This window comes from Myotis davidii, unplaced genomic scaffold (genome assembly GCF_000327345.1).
Source record: "Myotis davidii unplaced genomic scaffold, ASM32734v1 scaffold238, whole genome shotgun sequence".
In the NCBI taxonomy this organism is placed as follows: domain Eukaryota; kingdom Metazoa; phylum Chordata; class Mammalia; order Chiroptera; family Vespertilionidae; genus Myotis; species Myotis davidii.
The window spans coordinates 1056358-1070827 of NW_006293779.1; the positions used below are offsets into that span (position 1 = coordinate 1056358).

Sequence of the window (14470 nt, forward strand, 5' to 3'; positions counted from 1 at the left end):
CAGTTTCACTTTCCAAACAGCATGACATTATTCTCTGGATGGGATGTTTTTCTAAACAGAACTGCAACTGCTAAGTCAGAGAAGGTCACCGAGGGCGGCTGGTCCGATAAATAAGGTGCAACAACTGAGCAACACCAGATAACATCCCTGAATTTCCTGCTGCCCTCACCTGCTCTCTTGTTCCCTCATTTATGCATCGGGGACTACCTGACTGGTAATATCTTAACGGAATAAAGTAAAGACGCATGAGATAATGTCTGTGAACTACAATAGGCTCCTTGGAGACTGGCGCTGTTTGAAAGCAGCCTTGTCAGGGACAGCTGAGAAAACCTTCCGTGAGCCAGGAGCCCGAGGACCTTTGGGTCGGGTCCATGACCAAATTAGCAAACAGCCATGTTCTTTGGCTCCTTCTTCTCCTCAAGCCTTTTCATGGGGGGAGAAGTATATGTTTTTTGACACAGGGAACTCTGGTAATATTTCTGTTAAATAATCTGCACACATTGAATATTACCGAAAAGTCTCCTGTTTCCCATAGACTTCCAACATTTCTTTTCTCCTCCTTCCCACTCTCCATCCTTATGCTACAGTTATTGTTTCAATGTCTGGTCTTCTCATTCTGAGACTGTATGTAGAACATAAAGATCCATATTTGACCTCCTTGGGGAGTGCTGCTTTGCATATAAATGCTTATCAAATACCTACACATACACCCTTCTTTTTAAGTACTCCCACAACTAGAGATGTACAGAGAAGATCTACATACAAAGAAAAGGCATCAGAGAAGGGCAAAGTTTAAGAAACAAACGCTTCCTCAGAACTAATAAGGTGACCGGCACCATATAAGCTACTGCAACATACATTTCTATTCTCAGCAACCCTGAAGGGTCAACTTCTCAGCGGCCATGTTAGAGGAAGAAGTAACTTTCAAAGGGGCCAACTCACTGGCTCCCAAGCAAACAGTCACGATCTGTGGGGGTTGTGAGCTGATGCCACAGCTCCTCTCTCTCTTGTGTCCACCCGCCTCTCCAAACGGAGAGAGAGAGTTCCTGGGAAGAGGATGGTGGGGACACATCACACCTGCACTCCACCATGTCCCTCGGCCCTCGGGGGACAGTTCACGGCTCTGTTCTCATTCGAGCTGACCAGAGATCCGGTAATGTACACTGTTCCCACTTCCCTCTCGATTAGAACCGAAGGGGCCAAGGCAAGAGGCAGGAGGCAGGCGCAGGCTGCCAAAAACTGTCTAATTAGCTCTCCCTCCAGGCCTGGGCCGATAGGACTGTGAAGAAAACCAATCTGCAGACGCCAAGGGACAGCTGAGAGCAACCCCCACCCCAACCCATCTACCTCCTTCCCTCCCTCTGGACGCCCAGCCATGTTAGAAAAGAGGCTGAACCTCGGGCAGCCGGGCAGGGAACCCCGGGGCCCCAGCTCCACCCCCACATCTGGGCTCCTCAAACACTAGCTCAGAGACCCCTGCACCTTCACCCTCATGTTTCCATGGCAGGATCTAAGCCAAAGTTCAATGCAATTTTCTTTTTTCTTTTTTTAATGTCTTTGTCTGGTTTTGGGATCAGGGTAATGCTGTTTTCTTTATGAAAATAATTAAAGGGAAAAGTACCATCAGGATTTCAAAAAGAACCTGTGTGCAATTTGGACCCAAACATGAGAATGTGAAATTGTTCATCACTTTGACCATGCTATAAAAACTTTTCAGCCCTATCTAGTTTGGCTCAGTGGGTAGAGTGTCGGCCTGTGGACTGAAGGGTCCCAGGTTTGATTCCGGTCAAGGGCGCACCCTTGGGTTGTGGGCTCAATCCCCAATAGGGGGCATGCAGGAGGCAGCCGATCAATGATTCTCTCTCATCACTGATGTTTCTATCTCTCTCTCCCTCTCTCTTCCTCTCTGAAATCAATAAAAATATTAAAATGAATAAAATAAATCATGTCCCTCTTAAAAAAAATGAAAATGTTTCAAAACATTTCTGTAAGGAGCGCCAATTTATGGCTGCGGTCATTAACAAAGGCATTTTTATCTGGCGCTGTTGGAATGTGACCCACAGTGGATCAGACGGAGCTTCTGTGGGGAGTCTGTAAGCAAGTCCCAAAATCTAAGTGAAAGAAACAAGCTGAGACAAAGGAACGTATCCGGGTGAAAAGGTCAAGAACGGAAAAAAAATCAAAGGTGGCTACACCCGAACCGTGTCCTCACGCGAAGGACCCAGACCCTGTAATTAAGTCTGGGTTTGTGTGAACTCTGCGATAATTGTTCCAATGTGACCTCACCTGAAATACCAGCGAAGGAAGATACTGAAGTGCGTAAGAAAGAGCATAAAGACAGAAAATAATTTACACAGAGCCACGGAAGTGAGACAAAGAGGCTGCGAATCCAGAAGGCGGGCGGTGCTGAGACGAGCTGGTGGCATGCACAGACTGGCAGAGGGAAATACCAGGCGGGGGGCCCGTCAGCCACAGGCCCTGCACCCAGCCCTGCACTGCACAGTCAGGCTTACTCAGCCTCAGAAGTGGTGCGGCCGCCGCCTTTAGCACACTCACCCTCGCAGTGTCCCCCGGGGGTCATGCGGTACCCGCTGTCACAGTACTTGCACCGGAAGGCCCCCACGGTATTGATGCAGTGGCCTTCCCCACACACGTCCGGCCGCAGGCACTCATCAACATCTATGGAAAGCAGAAACAGTGCGAGGGTTATTTCCCAAACTATCATTTCAAACCTCTCCCTGTGTCGTTTAAGAATGAAATAACTGATTCCTGCTATCACCTGAGTGGTTTTGATTTGTGTGGGATCCAAAGGAAACATTTAACCCCTCTGGTCTTTGTGCACACTTGACACTCTTTGTTTAAAGGGGTCAGAGAAATAATCCTATATAATAAAAGCCTAATGTGCTAAGTGTCAGACCGTTTGTTCGACCAGTCGCTATGATGCGCACTGGCCAACAGGGGTGGATGCTCCAACCGAGCTTGCTGCTGGGATCCGACTGATCAGGACTGGGCGAGATGGGCCAGACACGCCCTGGAGCCCTCCTACAGTTCCTCCCCAGCCGGCCAACCTCCCGCTGTCCCTCCCCGGCTGGCCGCCCTGATCATTGGCCCAGATTAGGACTGGGCAAGACAGGGACAGACATGCCCTGGAGCCCTTCCATGGTCCCGATTGTGCACTGGTGGGGTCCCTTGGCCTGGCCTGCGCCCTCTCGCAATCCGAGACCCCTCGGGGGATTGTCGGAGAGCCGATTTCGGCCTGATCCCTGCAGGCCAGGTGGAGGGACTCCACTGGTGCATGAATCCATGCACCGGGCCTCTAATATTCTAATAACTATGTATGTTGCTGGCTAGGTATTAGACTTATAGGGGAGATCATTTCAAAAGTTACATAAATGTCTCTTAACGACTAGGCTATACACCTAAAACTAACAACGAATGTCAACTGTTACTGAAAAAAAATTTAGATGCAAAATAAAAAGGATTGGAGGAAAAGAACTCAAGTTTCATATCTTTCCACATCTAGCAGATTGCTATGTCATGGCAGTTGTTGTCTGACTAAGCAGTGAACTGATGGGATCTTAGGGGAGGCAAAGGCAGACCTGGGAATTGAGGCACAGGAAGCACTGCCATTACCTATGCAGCTAGTACCCTCCTCACTGGCCATAAATCCTGCTGGGCAAATACACAAGAAACTTCCCTCAGTGTTCTCACAGCGTCCCTGGGAGCAGAGGTGTGGGGCCTGCGTGCACTCGTCAATATCTGTCAAGAGAATGATGGATCAAAGGATCAGTGAACTGGAACATGACATTCTCCATCTCCTTGTTCGTGAAACACCAGCTGACTCCCCGTGTCCCACAAGCCTTCATCGCTGAGGACGAGGAAACATGACTGTTCTCCTTAAAGACTTGAAGGGTTGTTCCTGGGAAGAGGGAATACACACTGTGCATATCGCTTCAATAGCTAAAACTACAACCGTGACTCTGGTGTTTCAAAGAGACAGGTTTCAGGTCAACATAGAAGGACCTGCCGGGTAACTGGACTCATCTAAGCTCTGGAATTTGCCGAGCTACTCCCAGACCGGGACCGCAGGGACAGGCCCAGTGGCGTGAAAGGGACTCGCCCACTCTACACACAGGTGGAGCACGCTTGCCCTTTCAACTTCATACTTTATGGCTCTAGTCACACACACAGTGTATGCAAATGAAAGGGAAATAACCATAGTGTGAACAGGCAGGTGACTCCTTAGCCGCTCATACGTATACAAAACCAAATAACAAAAATCACAAATCTTGTCTAACAGCATTTAGCATATTAAAGTAGTATTAATTAGCTATATGCTTCTGTTGCTTTTATTCACTTTATAACCCTTAGTTTCTAAAAACGAACTATAGGGTTAACACATCAAAATAATTAACCCACCACCATCCCAGCTCTGTCTGAGACACATTTCTCCAGAGAGGCATACTCAAGAACTTTGTGTCAGCATTTGGTGATTTTCAATTCAGAAATCCCTATTAGAAATCGGATTTTATGCAATTAGAGAATATAATGCTTTATTGCAGTGTATGTTAACATTAATTTGATTTTTCTAAATAGATACTTATAGCTCACTGTTTCTAGAACTCTTATTTTATATATTTTACCTGAAAAAATTTTGGAAATCACTTCACCTTTATGTAATTGTGTTACACTTGGCAAAGTAGTCAGAGTTGAACCAAGAGGTTACAGCTCCCCAAGAAAACCTCTTTTTGAGCATCCTTAGCTCAGGGATAAGAACTTTATAATATTAAACACAGTAACATTTTCCTACGATAATTACAGAAAAAATGCTCTTACTGTGCAAATATTGGCTAACTGAATAATGTCGCCTATGAAATGTCTCTTACCAGTGCATTTCCTCTGCTGCTCACTGAACTTATAGCCTTTGTAGCAGATGCAGGTGTACCTCACCGGCAGGTTAACGCAGTGTCCTGCTCCACAGATGTCAGGGTTCACGGAACACTCATTGATTTCTTTAAACATAAGTAAAATGTTGGGGGGGAGAAACAGATATAAAGATTTCATGGCTACTGGTAAACCATCACTTTGTGTTTCCTGATGAGCTTATTGCCAGGTATGCGCTTAAAAGACAAAAGGTGACCACTTCTAAAATCAAGTATAAATTCATTTGACTACTTTATTAATTGTTCCATCAGGCCCACCCAAGGTCATCAATAATTCCTAATGTTGAAACATTTCTAGATGAACTGGGGTGGGGGGGGGCACTCAGAAAGAGCCATGTTGGAAGTTGTGAAATAATAAATGCTTCCTAACTTCTAAGATAGCCTGTCAATGAATTTCCATCCATCCAAATTCACTTCTGAATCATCATGTGATTTGCCCTGGTAAGAAATATATGGTAGCGTTGCATTTGTTAAGAGGCCAAATTCAAGTTCCAACTTTGTTCAACCTCCTCCAAAATTTCTCATTAATTTTCAAGAAAGATGTACCACTTCTAATCAAAGCAAAACTTGTGGGTGTAACTTTACTCTTAATTTGCCAGTTCCAACATGAGCATATTTTATTGAAATAGATTAAGCAGAATCTTCTTCCAAATCTTCTCTGCTAAATTCCTCCCTCACTCTTCCACTGATTCTTGCTTGAGACTTGCTTCCTCCATAAAGCCCGAGCAGATTAACCCTGAGTTCTCACTCCATTCATAGACAGATGCTGTGATAGACACAGGGTCACAGGAGTCCATGGTGGGTGAAGATCAGAAAAAGGAGCTTAATTACCAAAAGCACACAGACTCAAAGGTGGCCTTCTGGCATGACGTACCTCCCTAAAATAGTCTGCTTTCAATGACCTTTGTAAGGAGGTGGAATGGTACAGTGGGAGTGGGCCAGAGGTCAGAAGTCCAGTCTTGAAGACAGTCTGGGTACAAAGTTTGCTGTCCTTTCTTAGCTGTCACAGGAGGGCAAGCTACTCAAAAATTCTATGCCTCACTTTTCTCCACGTGTAACATGGCAATAATCAAAGCGCCAACTTCAGGCCCTCAGGTTCAAAGGAGATAACATCAATAATGCATGGAGACCAATGTCCGGCACATTGTATAGGATCAATAAGAGATGGCCGTTATCATCCTTATCACTGTTGCTCCTGTGGAAGTCACATAAGAATATACAACAAAGAAACAGCACATTTAAAACAATAGCTGTTTGTTCAGTGTCATCACACAGTCAGCAATGCTTGAAACACATGCCGTTGTGGAAGAGCCCAAGGGGCCCAGAGTAAGATGGGGGCCTCGAGCATGACCGCCTAACGCCCAGCCCTCTTAGAGGGTCTGTAATTCGAACGAGAAGAAAAATAGGTGACAGGTTGCTCTGTCACCAATAACCCACCAGGCACACTGCAGAAAAGGACGTGAAAACCAGTGCCTTAACCGTCCGTACGCCATGAGTGTCTATAGCCGCAAGCGGCAGACCTTTTTTAATTAAATTCAAAATACCATGGCAGTTAACTGGCTAACAAAGGTTCACCATGGAAATGACCTGCACGAGGCTGAAGTTGCTCTCCAAAACCCCACTACAGTCTTCCTATTTCATCAAGTGCTATTCGCTGTGCTGTGACTTTAAGACACCAGACGCAAGTCACTTGAAAAGTTGGTAGACTTTAAAAGAAAGCAAATGCATACAGAGCTGCGGTGTCTTACACAAAATCACTTGGAGGTCCGGGACAACCACACACTTGCAAATTACTGATATCTTCAGGGAGCATGGTCGTGCTAACTCACTTTCAGAAGAATAGTTTTTACACTCAGTATAATATAAAATCAGATAAAACAGAAAACAATTTGAAAGGCTAAAAACACGGATAATTAATATGATTGCTTAAATTTGAGTGATGGGCAATTATATCAAAAAATGAATTAAGCTACATATGCAGCATAGATAATCATATAGTCAGTAAAGGATAGGAAATGTTTACTTGTTACAAAATATAGTTGGGAGCAAATGTTAATATAGATGTCATCTAAATTACAAAATACACAGAAAAGGAGATTTTAAGGAAATAAATCCAGTGTCATGATTTTGGGGCTTGGTGATGTTTTCTTTATATTTTTCTGTATTTTTCAAAACTTCTACAATGAGCTTATATAATTTTACATTCAGAAAGGTCTTCCATTAAAAAGGTTATCATTTCTATGTTCATTTCTATGTGTGATAAAAATCTGAAGGTGAAAGGTAGTGTTCTCCAGGTTATACGCCTAGACCCTCACTCAGGTAAGAATTCTCTGCTCTGTTGATAGGAATTCTTTAGTAGAATATTGTCAAAAGCACACCTCTGACCATCTAATCCATGTTGAAGTTAGATGCCTTCTTTGAAAATTATTGCTATTTATACTTCTCGGGGTTTTTTGTAATTATTGATCTTTATACTCTTTGCTCCCATTTTCTTAAGACAGAAAATACATATTTATCACATTTGCAAAAAGAAAAAAAATAGAAGTTAATAATGAGGGACAAAAATTCAAAACAAATCTAAGACTATAAATATTTGGATTTTCATGAAATGCTTCATCAGTACTCAGTTTCCATCACACACACACACACACACACACACACACACACACACACACACACATTTGTTGATTACCAAATATTTGTCACTTTTCAAGCATATCAGAATAGAATTTTTACATGTGTGAATACAAGTCTTTGAAAATAGGTGACGCTTAATTGACACCAGATACATTCCTATACCAGTTTGCCAACATACTAAGTTTCTTCTTAAGTCAGCTCTAAGGTATAAGAAATCCTTAAGAATTATAACTCCTTAATCTCAGGAAATGAAATGAATGAGAACAGCCTTTCCTTCCAATCTAGTATTCTGAATAGAAGCCGTGCAGTTGAAGTTATATTCATGAGACATGTTTGAGGAACTTTAGCTGATCACCCCATATATTGGTAAGTATATCAAGCTGCAGCTTGAAAATGCTGGTCCCCTGGGGAGGGCACCAACATAGGTAAGAAAATGTCCCTCTGACACCACTAGAGGGAACTAAGAGACACATCACAGGAGCGAAGGCACATTTACGAAAACACACGTGATTTCTACACTGTTTGTCCCACTTTTCACCCAAGTCATTAGTTCTTGTAACTTTCACCAGTTTGGCCTCAGAGACCCCCTTCGTCCCTGCGCTAGGCAGAGCTCCACCCTTCTCATAGAAAGAAGAGTCATAACACCTCCCAAACACTTCTGTCTGCTTTTTCATCACTAGTCATCAAAAGTTAATCAGCACCATTTTTTAAGAGAAAAGTAATTACTAGTACTCCTATTTTAAAACTTCACAAAACATGTCTTCTCCCACACTTTCCCTCCTTTTCTATGAAATTCTCATTCTCTGGCACATATGCTACACAGCAAGGCCAGTCCTGAGGGTACCGTCGTGAAGGATAAGGAAAGTTTTCTGCTTTTTCCATGTTTTTTAGGGAAAAGACATTGCGCTTCTTATTTTTTGAAAATTTTTTACAAAATGCCCTGGTCTCCTAACTGCCACACAACGAGCATAAATTGTCCCACAACAATTGAAACAGATGTTTCCACTTTGCAAATATTTGCCAGAGAAATAAAGGTTTCATTTTCCAACCTATCCTTGAGCTGTTAAGACACTACACTAAATCAAGAATTTATATGCTGAAATGTATAATTTATTTGGACACAGCGTGCCAATAATGTTGCAAGCCACCAACTCAGCTGTTAGGAGTGGAAAATGTCACACTTATTTCCTGTAAATATGTGGCTCACTTTATAATTATTGCATGTCAAGGGGTGTCTGACAAAATCTGAAAAGTCTACTTCCAACCTCACCATCATAAAGATATCATCACTAGGCAATGTGGAACTGATTTTTCTTAGTTTAGACTCATTATTATTCTACCCCTTTCTTCAACTTACGAGAGCAACTAATAGTGACAAATAAAACCAACCTCTTCTGTGTTTTAGGGAGACAAATCATTGCATAATATTTCCTAAGAGAACAGATCACATCACTCCCTCAATTTATATGTTTGGCTCTCATATCAAACCAATGCAAACATCTATATTTTGATTTAAATTAAATTTGATACAAAACAGTCTTCTGGTTCTACTGAAGATTACTGATTATAGTGTCGCTTCAAAGTTGAAAACCATTTAATTTAAAGACTATGTGTAATGCCCTCATGGATTGTTTCAGATTCTTTCACTATAGGAAGGGGGAGTACCTACAAATGTCGCATGAAAATGAAATTCGATGTTAACTTATTTCCTGGAAGGAAATATTTGTGCTTCAAACATGTGATAGCAGATGTTAACCCTATGCTCCTGCCAAACTCAAATTAATCTCTGTTAACATCTTCGTATAGCACATTGTTTTCAATCGGCTCTGTAGTTCCGTTGAAGCTAAGTGACTTCAATTTGTTATTCCTCACACAGCTGCACTGAAATGACAACACTGCATTTATCCAGCCAAAGTGACCTTCTACAAAGCTAGTTGCAAGAGGTCCCTCCACTGACCTCTGTTAAAAAGATACAAATTGAAGTCTATTTGGACATTGGAAAATAGAAATACATTATATAGAAAAAACTCATGAATTACATTGTCACACTGCAATTTTCTTTTCAACACTGAGGTTAACAATGAGAAGATGATTGCTGACCAAGACAGTGTATGACAAGTTTGTATGCATTACAGGGCATAGCAGGGAGAGTAACTTTGAGATGGGTTTAATGAAATGGGTAGACACATAAATGACCTCAGAATGGACAGCCACTATTTTACCCATGGTCATTTAAAAACATCACTATCGTTTCATTGTATCACTCTAGAAATACTTACAAAAGCTAACATCTTTATATCAACTTACTTAGTATTAAGAGCAAAATCAAAGAGCAACTGCCATGAGTAACTGTGGAGAAGGCCAGGGCTCTGGCGAGGGTAGGACTTGAGGACCCCGATCGAGATGAATATGAACTGCTAAGTCCATGACATGACTGCACTCATCACCTGTCGACAGGTGCTTCTAGAAAATACTGTCTAGCCTGCTTGCTTGATTCAAATAGCTATGGGAAATTACATCCACATTTTTGAGAAAATGGCTAAAAGTTTTTGGTTATTTTAAACACATAAAAATTGCATATATTTTATATAACTGGATAAATATAACTGCACATATGTACACAACTGTATACTTGTTTTTAACATGAAGTTATATATATACTTAAGGTGTACAATTTGATGTTTTAATATATGTATACATTGTGAAATAATCACCACAATCCAGCTAATGAACATATCTATAAGCACATTTCTATCTGAAAAATGAGCATCTAATGTTTCTGAGGAAAGAAATATTTTAAAGGAGGCTACAAACGCCTCTATTATACACTGTTACACACTGCTAAGCTCATCCTTAACTGACACTGACATAATGCATCTGGGTGGCTCTACTGCACTCCAAACCTCTCAGATCCTACCACAAAAATAATCACTGCTAATATCTGGTGCATTTTCCCAACAATTACGTCTTTTTAATGTGACTGGTATAATACTCTATATCTTTCATTTTTTATATACTTCATCTTATATTTAACAATTTATTGAGTGACCATTTTCTGATAAATCTTAATAAATGTCTTTTAAAAAATACTATATTTGATGGTAGCATAATGTTCCAATGTATAGATATAACATCTATTTCCCTAAAGTTAAATGTTTAAGTTATTTCTATTTTTTCTCTGTTATACACGGTGCTTTAGTAAGTATCCATTTATATAGACCACTAGAGGCCTGGACCCCTCAGGGGATGTCTGACTGCCAGAGGGATTAGGCCTAAGCCAGCAGACAGACATCCCTCTTGTAGTCTGGGACTCTCACAGTCCAGGACTCCTCGTTCATTACCGCCCACCTGCAGCAGAGGTGGGAGAGGCTCCTGCCACCACTGCTATGCTTGCCAGCCCTGAACCCAGCTTCTGGCTGAGCAGCACTCCCCCTGTGGGAGCACATTGACCACCAGGGGGCAGCTCCTGAGTTGAGCATCTGCCCCCTGGTAGTCAGTGCACATCATATCTACCAGTTGTTCTGCCATTCAGTTGATTTGCATATTAGCCTTTTATTATACAGGATTATCAGTGTTGGAGCAGACATGATTTCCGTACACTAGATATCTTACTATTGGATTACTGAGTCAAAAGTTCTGAACATTTTTAAAGTTCTTGTTTGTGCTTTTCAGAAAAGCTGAACCAGTTTACATTCCTTCCAGCAATGTGAGAGTCTCAATTTCACTCTAGAAGAATTAAGTCTTAATGTGACAAGAATAAAGAATTATTTTAATTTGCATTTCTTTGATTACTAGTAAAGTTGAATTTCCTAGCATATGTTTCTTGGTATTGTTTTTCTCTATGAATTATTCTATGATTTCCTCATTTTTTTTCTTTTTTTGTTAAGTAAAGTTAGTTTATTTTACTTACAGCTCTTCCAGTATAAGTTGAATATAAATGCTGATACTGAGAAACATTAGGAAGAGTTACTGAAAGATGTCAGAGCATCATGCCTTCTAATCCATCCTCCATGAACTTCTTATGTAGTGCCATGAATTTGGCCACAAAACCTTCCAAGTGATAAATGGCTTTATTACCCAGCTGTAGACGATGTTAATAGTAAGCTGCCATCTGGGCCACTTCTCCCTCTAGCTGTCCATCACAGTTACGCAAAAGTTCCGAGAGAGGCCCTTCATTATTATTTCAGGAGGAATACAAGGAGCTAAAAGCTCACAGAGTCTTCCATGAAGCCTTTGTGGAGTCTGCTGGCTGACAATAGCACTAGCAGTCTCCCTCTGCTACATCTCCCCATCTGTTTCCAGGACTTCGTGATCTGGAGCAAAAGGATATGATTGGACTCTACAGACTGACACATACATAGGGCTTTTCTGAGCCTTCCGCAGGACTTTTCTGCAAGTCTGAGCCAGCAGGGCAGGAAGATTCAGACCTTCCTCCTTGCACAGGGTAGATAACACGTGGCAAAGGCTAGGAGCAGACACGCGAACAGCTAGATACCTACTATGAGCAGGTGGTATGACTTTAGATGTAGAATTGCAACACGGGATCAATCTGCAGGTGGACATATACTCTCCCGTGGTTCGACACAAGGCATGTTTGTCAACCTCTGCCAATCAAACCACTTTAAAGTCTCCTAGAGAGTTTGTTTCAAGTTGCTGTGATTGCGCCACTGTTTTCAACATCTGAATCCCTACCCTGTCACTCTTCCCAGCATCTCTGGGATTAACTACAAGGTGGTAGTTGCTTGAAATAGTGCTAATTTCAATTTTCTTTTTTAAATGGATCTGTGATGGTCTGATGTGCAATTCTCTACACCATGAAGTTCACATAGAGCACACATAATTCTCGTCTTTATATTAGCACCTCATGGTCTGCACACAGACAGGTGAGGGAAGTCACCACGTTGCACCAGGTCGTGCAGCTGGGCCATCTGCTCCTTGGGACAGTCCAGCTGTCCTGGTGAGCAGGGCGAGTCTGTCAGCTGGAGTTTGCGGCCACGTGCTTCAGGTAACGCGTGCCCTGCACTGCCTCCGTTTTCTACTGTGTGCTTTTTATTGGTCTCTGACATTAAGGATATTAGCTTTTAAGCTGCTGATTTGTTTCATATTATGATACATTCTTATAATTTGTCACTAATGATTAAAATAATGTTTATTATAAAGACTTCTAAAAATATGTAAAAATATATTGAAGGACATAAGAATTATCCATGATCCTTCTAACTGGTGATAGTTAATATTTTCATGTGCTTTTTGCCTCCTTTTCTATTTGTAATCATTTAAAAAATAAAATTGGGCCCAGCCAGCAAGGCTCAGTGGTTGGGTGGCGACCTATGAACCAGGAGGTCGCGGTTCAATTCCTGGTCAGGGCACATACCCCGGGTTGCAGGCTCAATCCCCAGTGGGGGGCATGCAGGAGGCAGCTGATTAATGATTCTCTCTCATCATTGATGTTTCTACTCTCTCTCCCTCTCACTTCCTCTCTGAAATCAATCTATACTAATAAAAGGGTAATATGCTAATTAGACCAGATAGATCAGACATCTTCCAGACGTCCTGCCAGACAAAGCCACAGTGGTGGGGGCAAGGCAGAGGTGGTTGGGGCGATCAGTCAGGCAGGCAGGCAGGCAGGTAGGAGCCAGCGGTCCCAGATTGTGAGAGGGATGTCCGACTGCCAGTTTAACAACATGGTGACTAAACCAGCAGTCGGACATCCCCCGAGGGGTCCTGGATTGGAGAGGGTGCAGCCGGGCTGAGGGACACCCTCCCCCCTGTGCGCCCCCCCCCCTGCACAAATTTCATGCACCAGGCCTATAGTAAAAAATATATTAAGATAAATAAATAAATAAAATTGAAATCATTATATTGTGTTCTGTATTTCTTAATACCATGCCATAACTATCTCCTCATGACATTAAGCATTCTTTTAAGACGTTCCTTCCATAGCTGTGTGATATTCCACTGCATATGTGCCATCCTTTATTTAAACATATGCCTCCTTCTAAAAAATATTCAGATTATTTCCTAATCTTGCTACCATGACTAACCTGCCAGAAGCAATCTCACCTATTTGGCACCGTTTTGATGCTCTATTTAAAATTAAGCTCAACCCCATGTCTCCTCCTTGGGCTACGTCGCACAGCGGACGCTGAACCTACCTGTTACTTGGGTGGGTGCAATCACTTGACTGGCACTTGAGGTAGAAGCTTCAGGGGCCACTTCCACAGGCACAGGAGGGGACGTTTTTTCAATCACGACTGCACAAGGACGGCGGGGATTGAAAGGACATTAAATGTGTTAGATGCACTGACACGCCGTTTCAAAATGCAAGCATAATTTAGTCTAATGACATACCACGGTAGCTCTTAGATCGTAAGAACTGTCATAGGTTCCTAAAGCTCAAGGTATGAACCTACAGGTTTCAACATTGAGCAAGAATATCTGGGGATAATTCAGAAGCCAAGAAAAACGACCTGTCATCAAATGGTGACCCTCAACAATATCCTAATAATACATATTACTCCTGACCACAGAAAACAGCAAAACACTTTTCTTTTGCCTTTATAATACGTATATCATTATAATACTAACATTATATAAGTATATTATACTTAAGTGTATAATTCTAATGATTTATTAAACTCTAAAAAACTCTAAAATCAAAGACACAGAATATTCTTATCTTACTCTTTTATTGAGAACTAGAGGCCCAGTGCACAAATTCGTGCACTGGTGGGGTCCCTCGGCTTGGCTGGCGATTAGGGCCGATTGGGGTTGCGGGAGGTTGGCTGGGGGAAGGGGCCAAGGGAGCACACTGACCACCAGGGGACAGCTCCTGCATTGAGTGTCTGTCCCCTGATGGTCAGTGTGCATCATAGCAATCAGTCGTTCCA

General features: G+C 42.1%; 1 protein-coding gene and 1 pseudogene across 1 annotated transcript in view; both read right to left on the bottom strand.

Moving 5' to 3' along the window:
- LTBP1 (latent transforming growth factor beta binding protein 1) overlaps positions 1-14470 on the bottom strand; it is a 196666-nt gene that overhangs the window by 87759 nt on the left and 94437 nt on the right. Inside the window, exons 10-13 of the mRNA XM_006767564.2 lie at positions 13736-13834; positions 4887-5012; positions 3634-3759; positions 2557-2679 (exon numbers count right to left, since the gene is read on the bottom strand). Coding sequence (XP_006767627.1) covers positions 2557-2679; positions 3634-3759; positions 4887-5012; positions 13736-13834 — 474 coding nt within the window. The remainder of the gene's footprint in view (positions 1-2556; positions 2680-3633; positions 3760-4886; positions 5013-13735; positions 13835-14470) is intronic.
- On the bottom strand, positions 11560-12646 carry LOC102769904 (annotated as a pseudogene).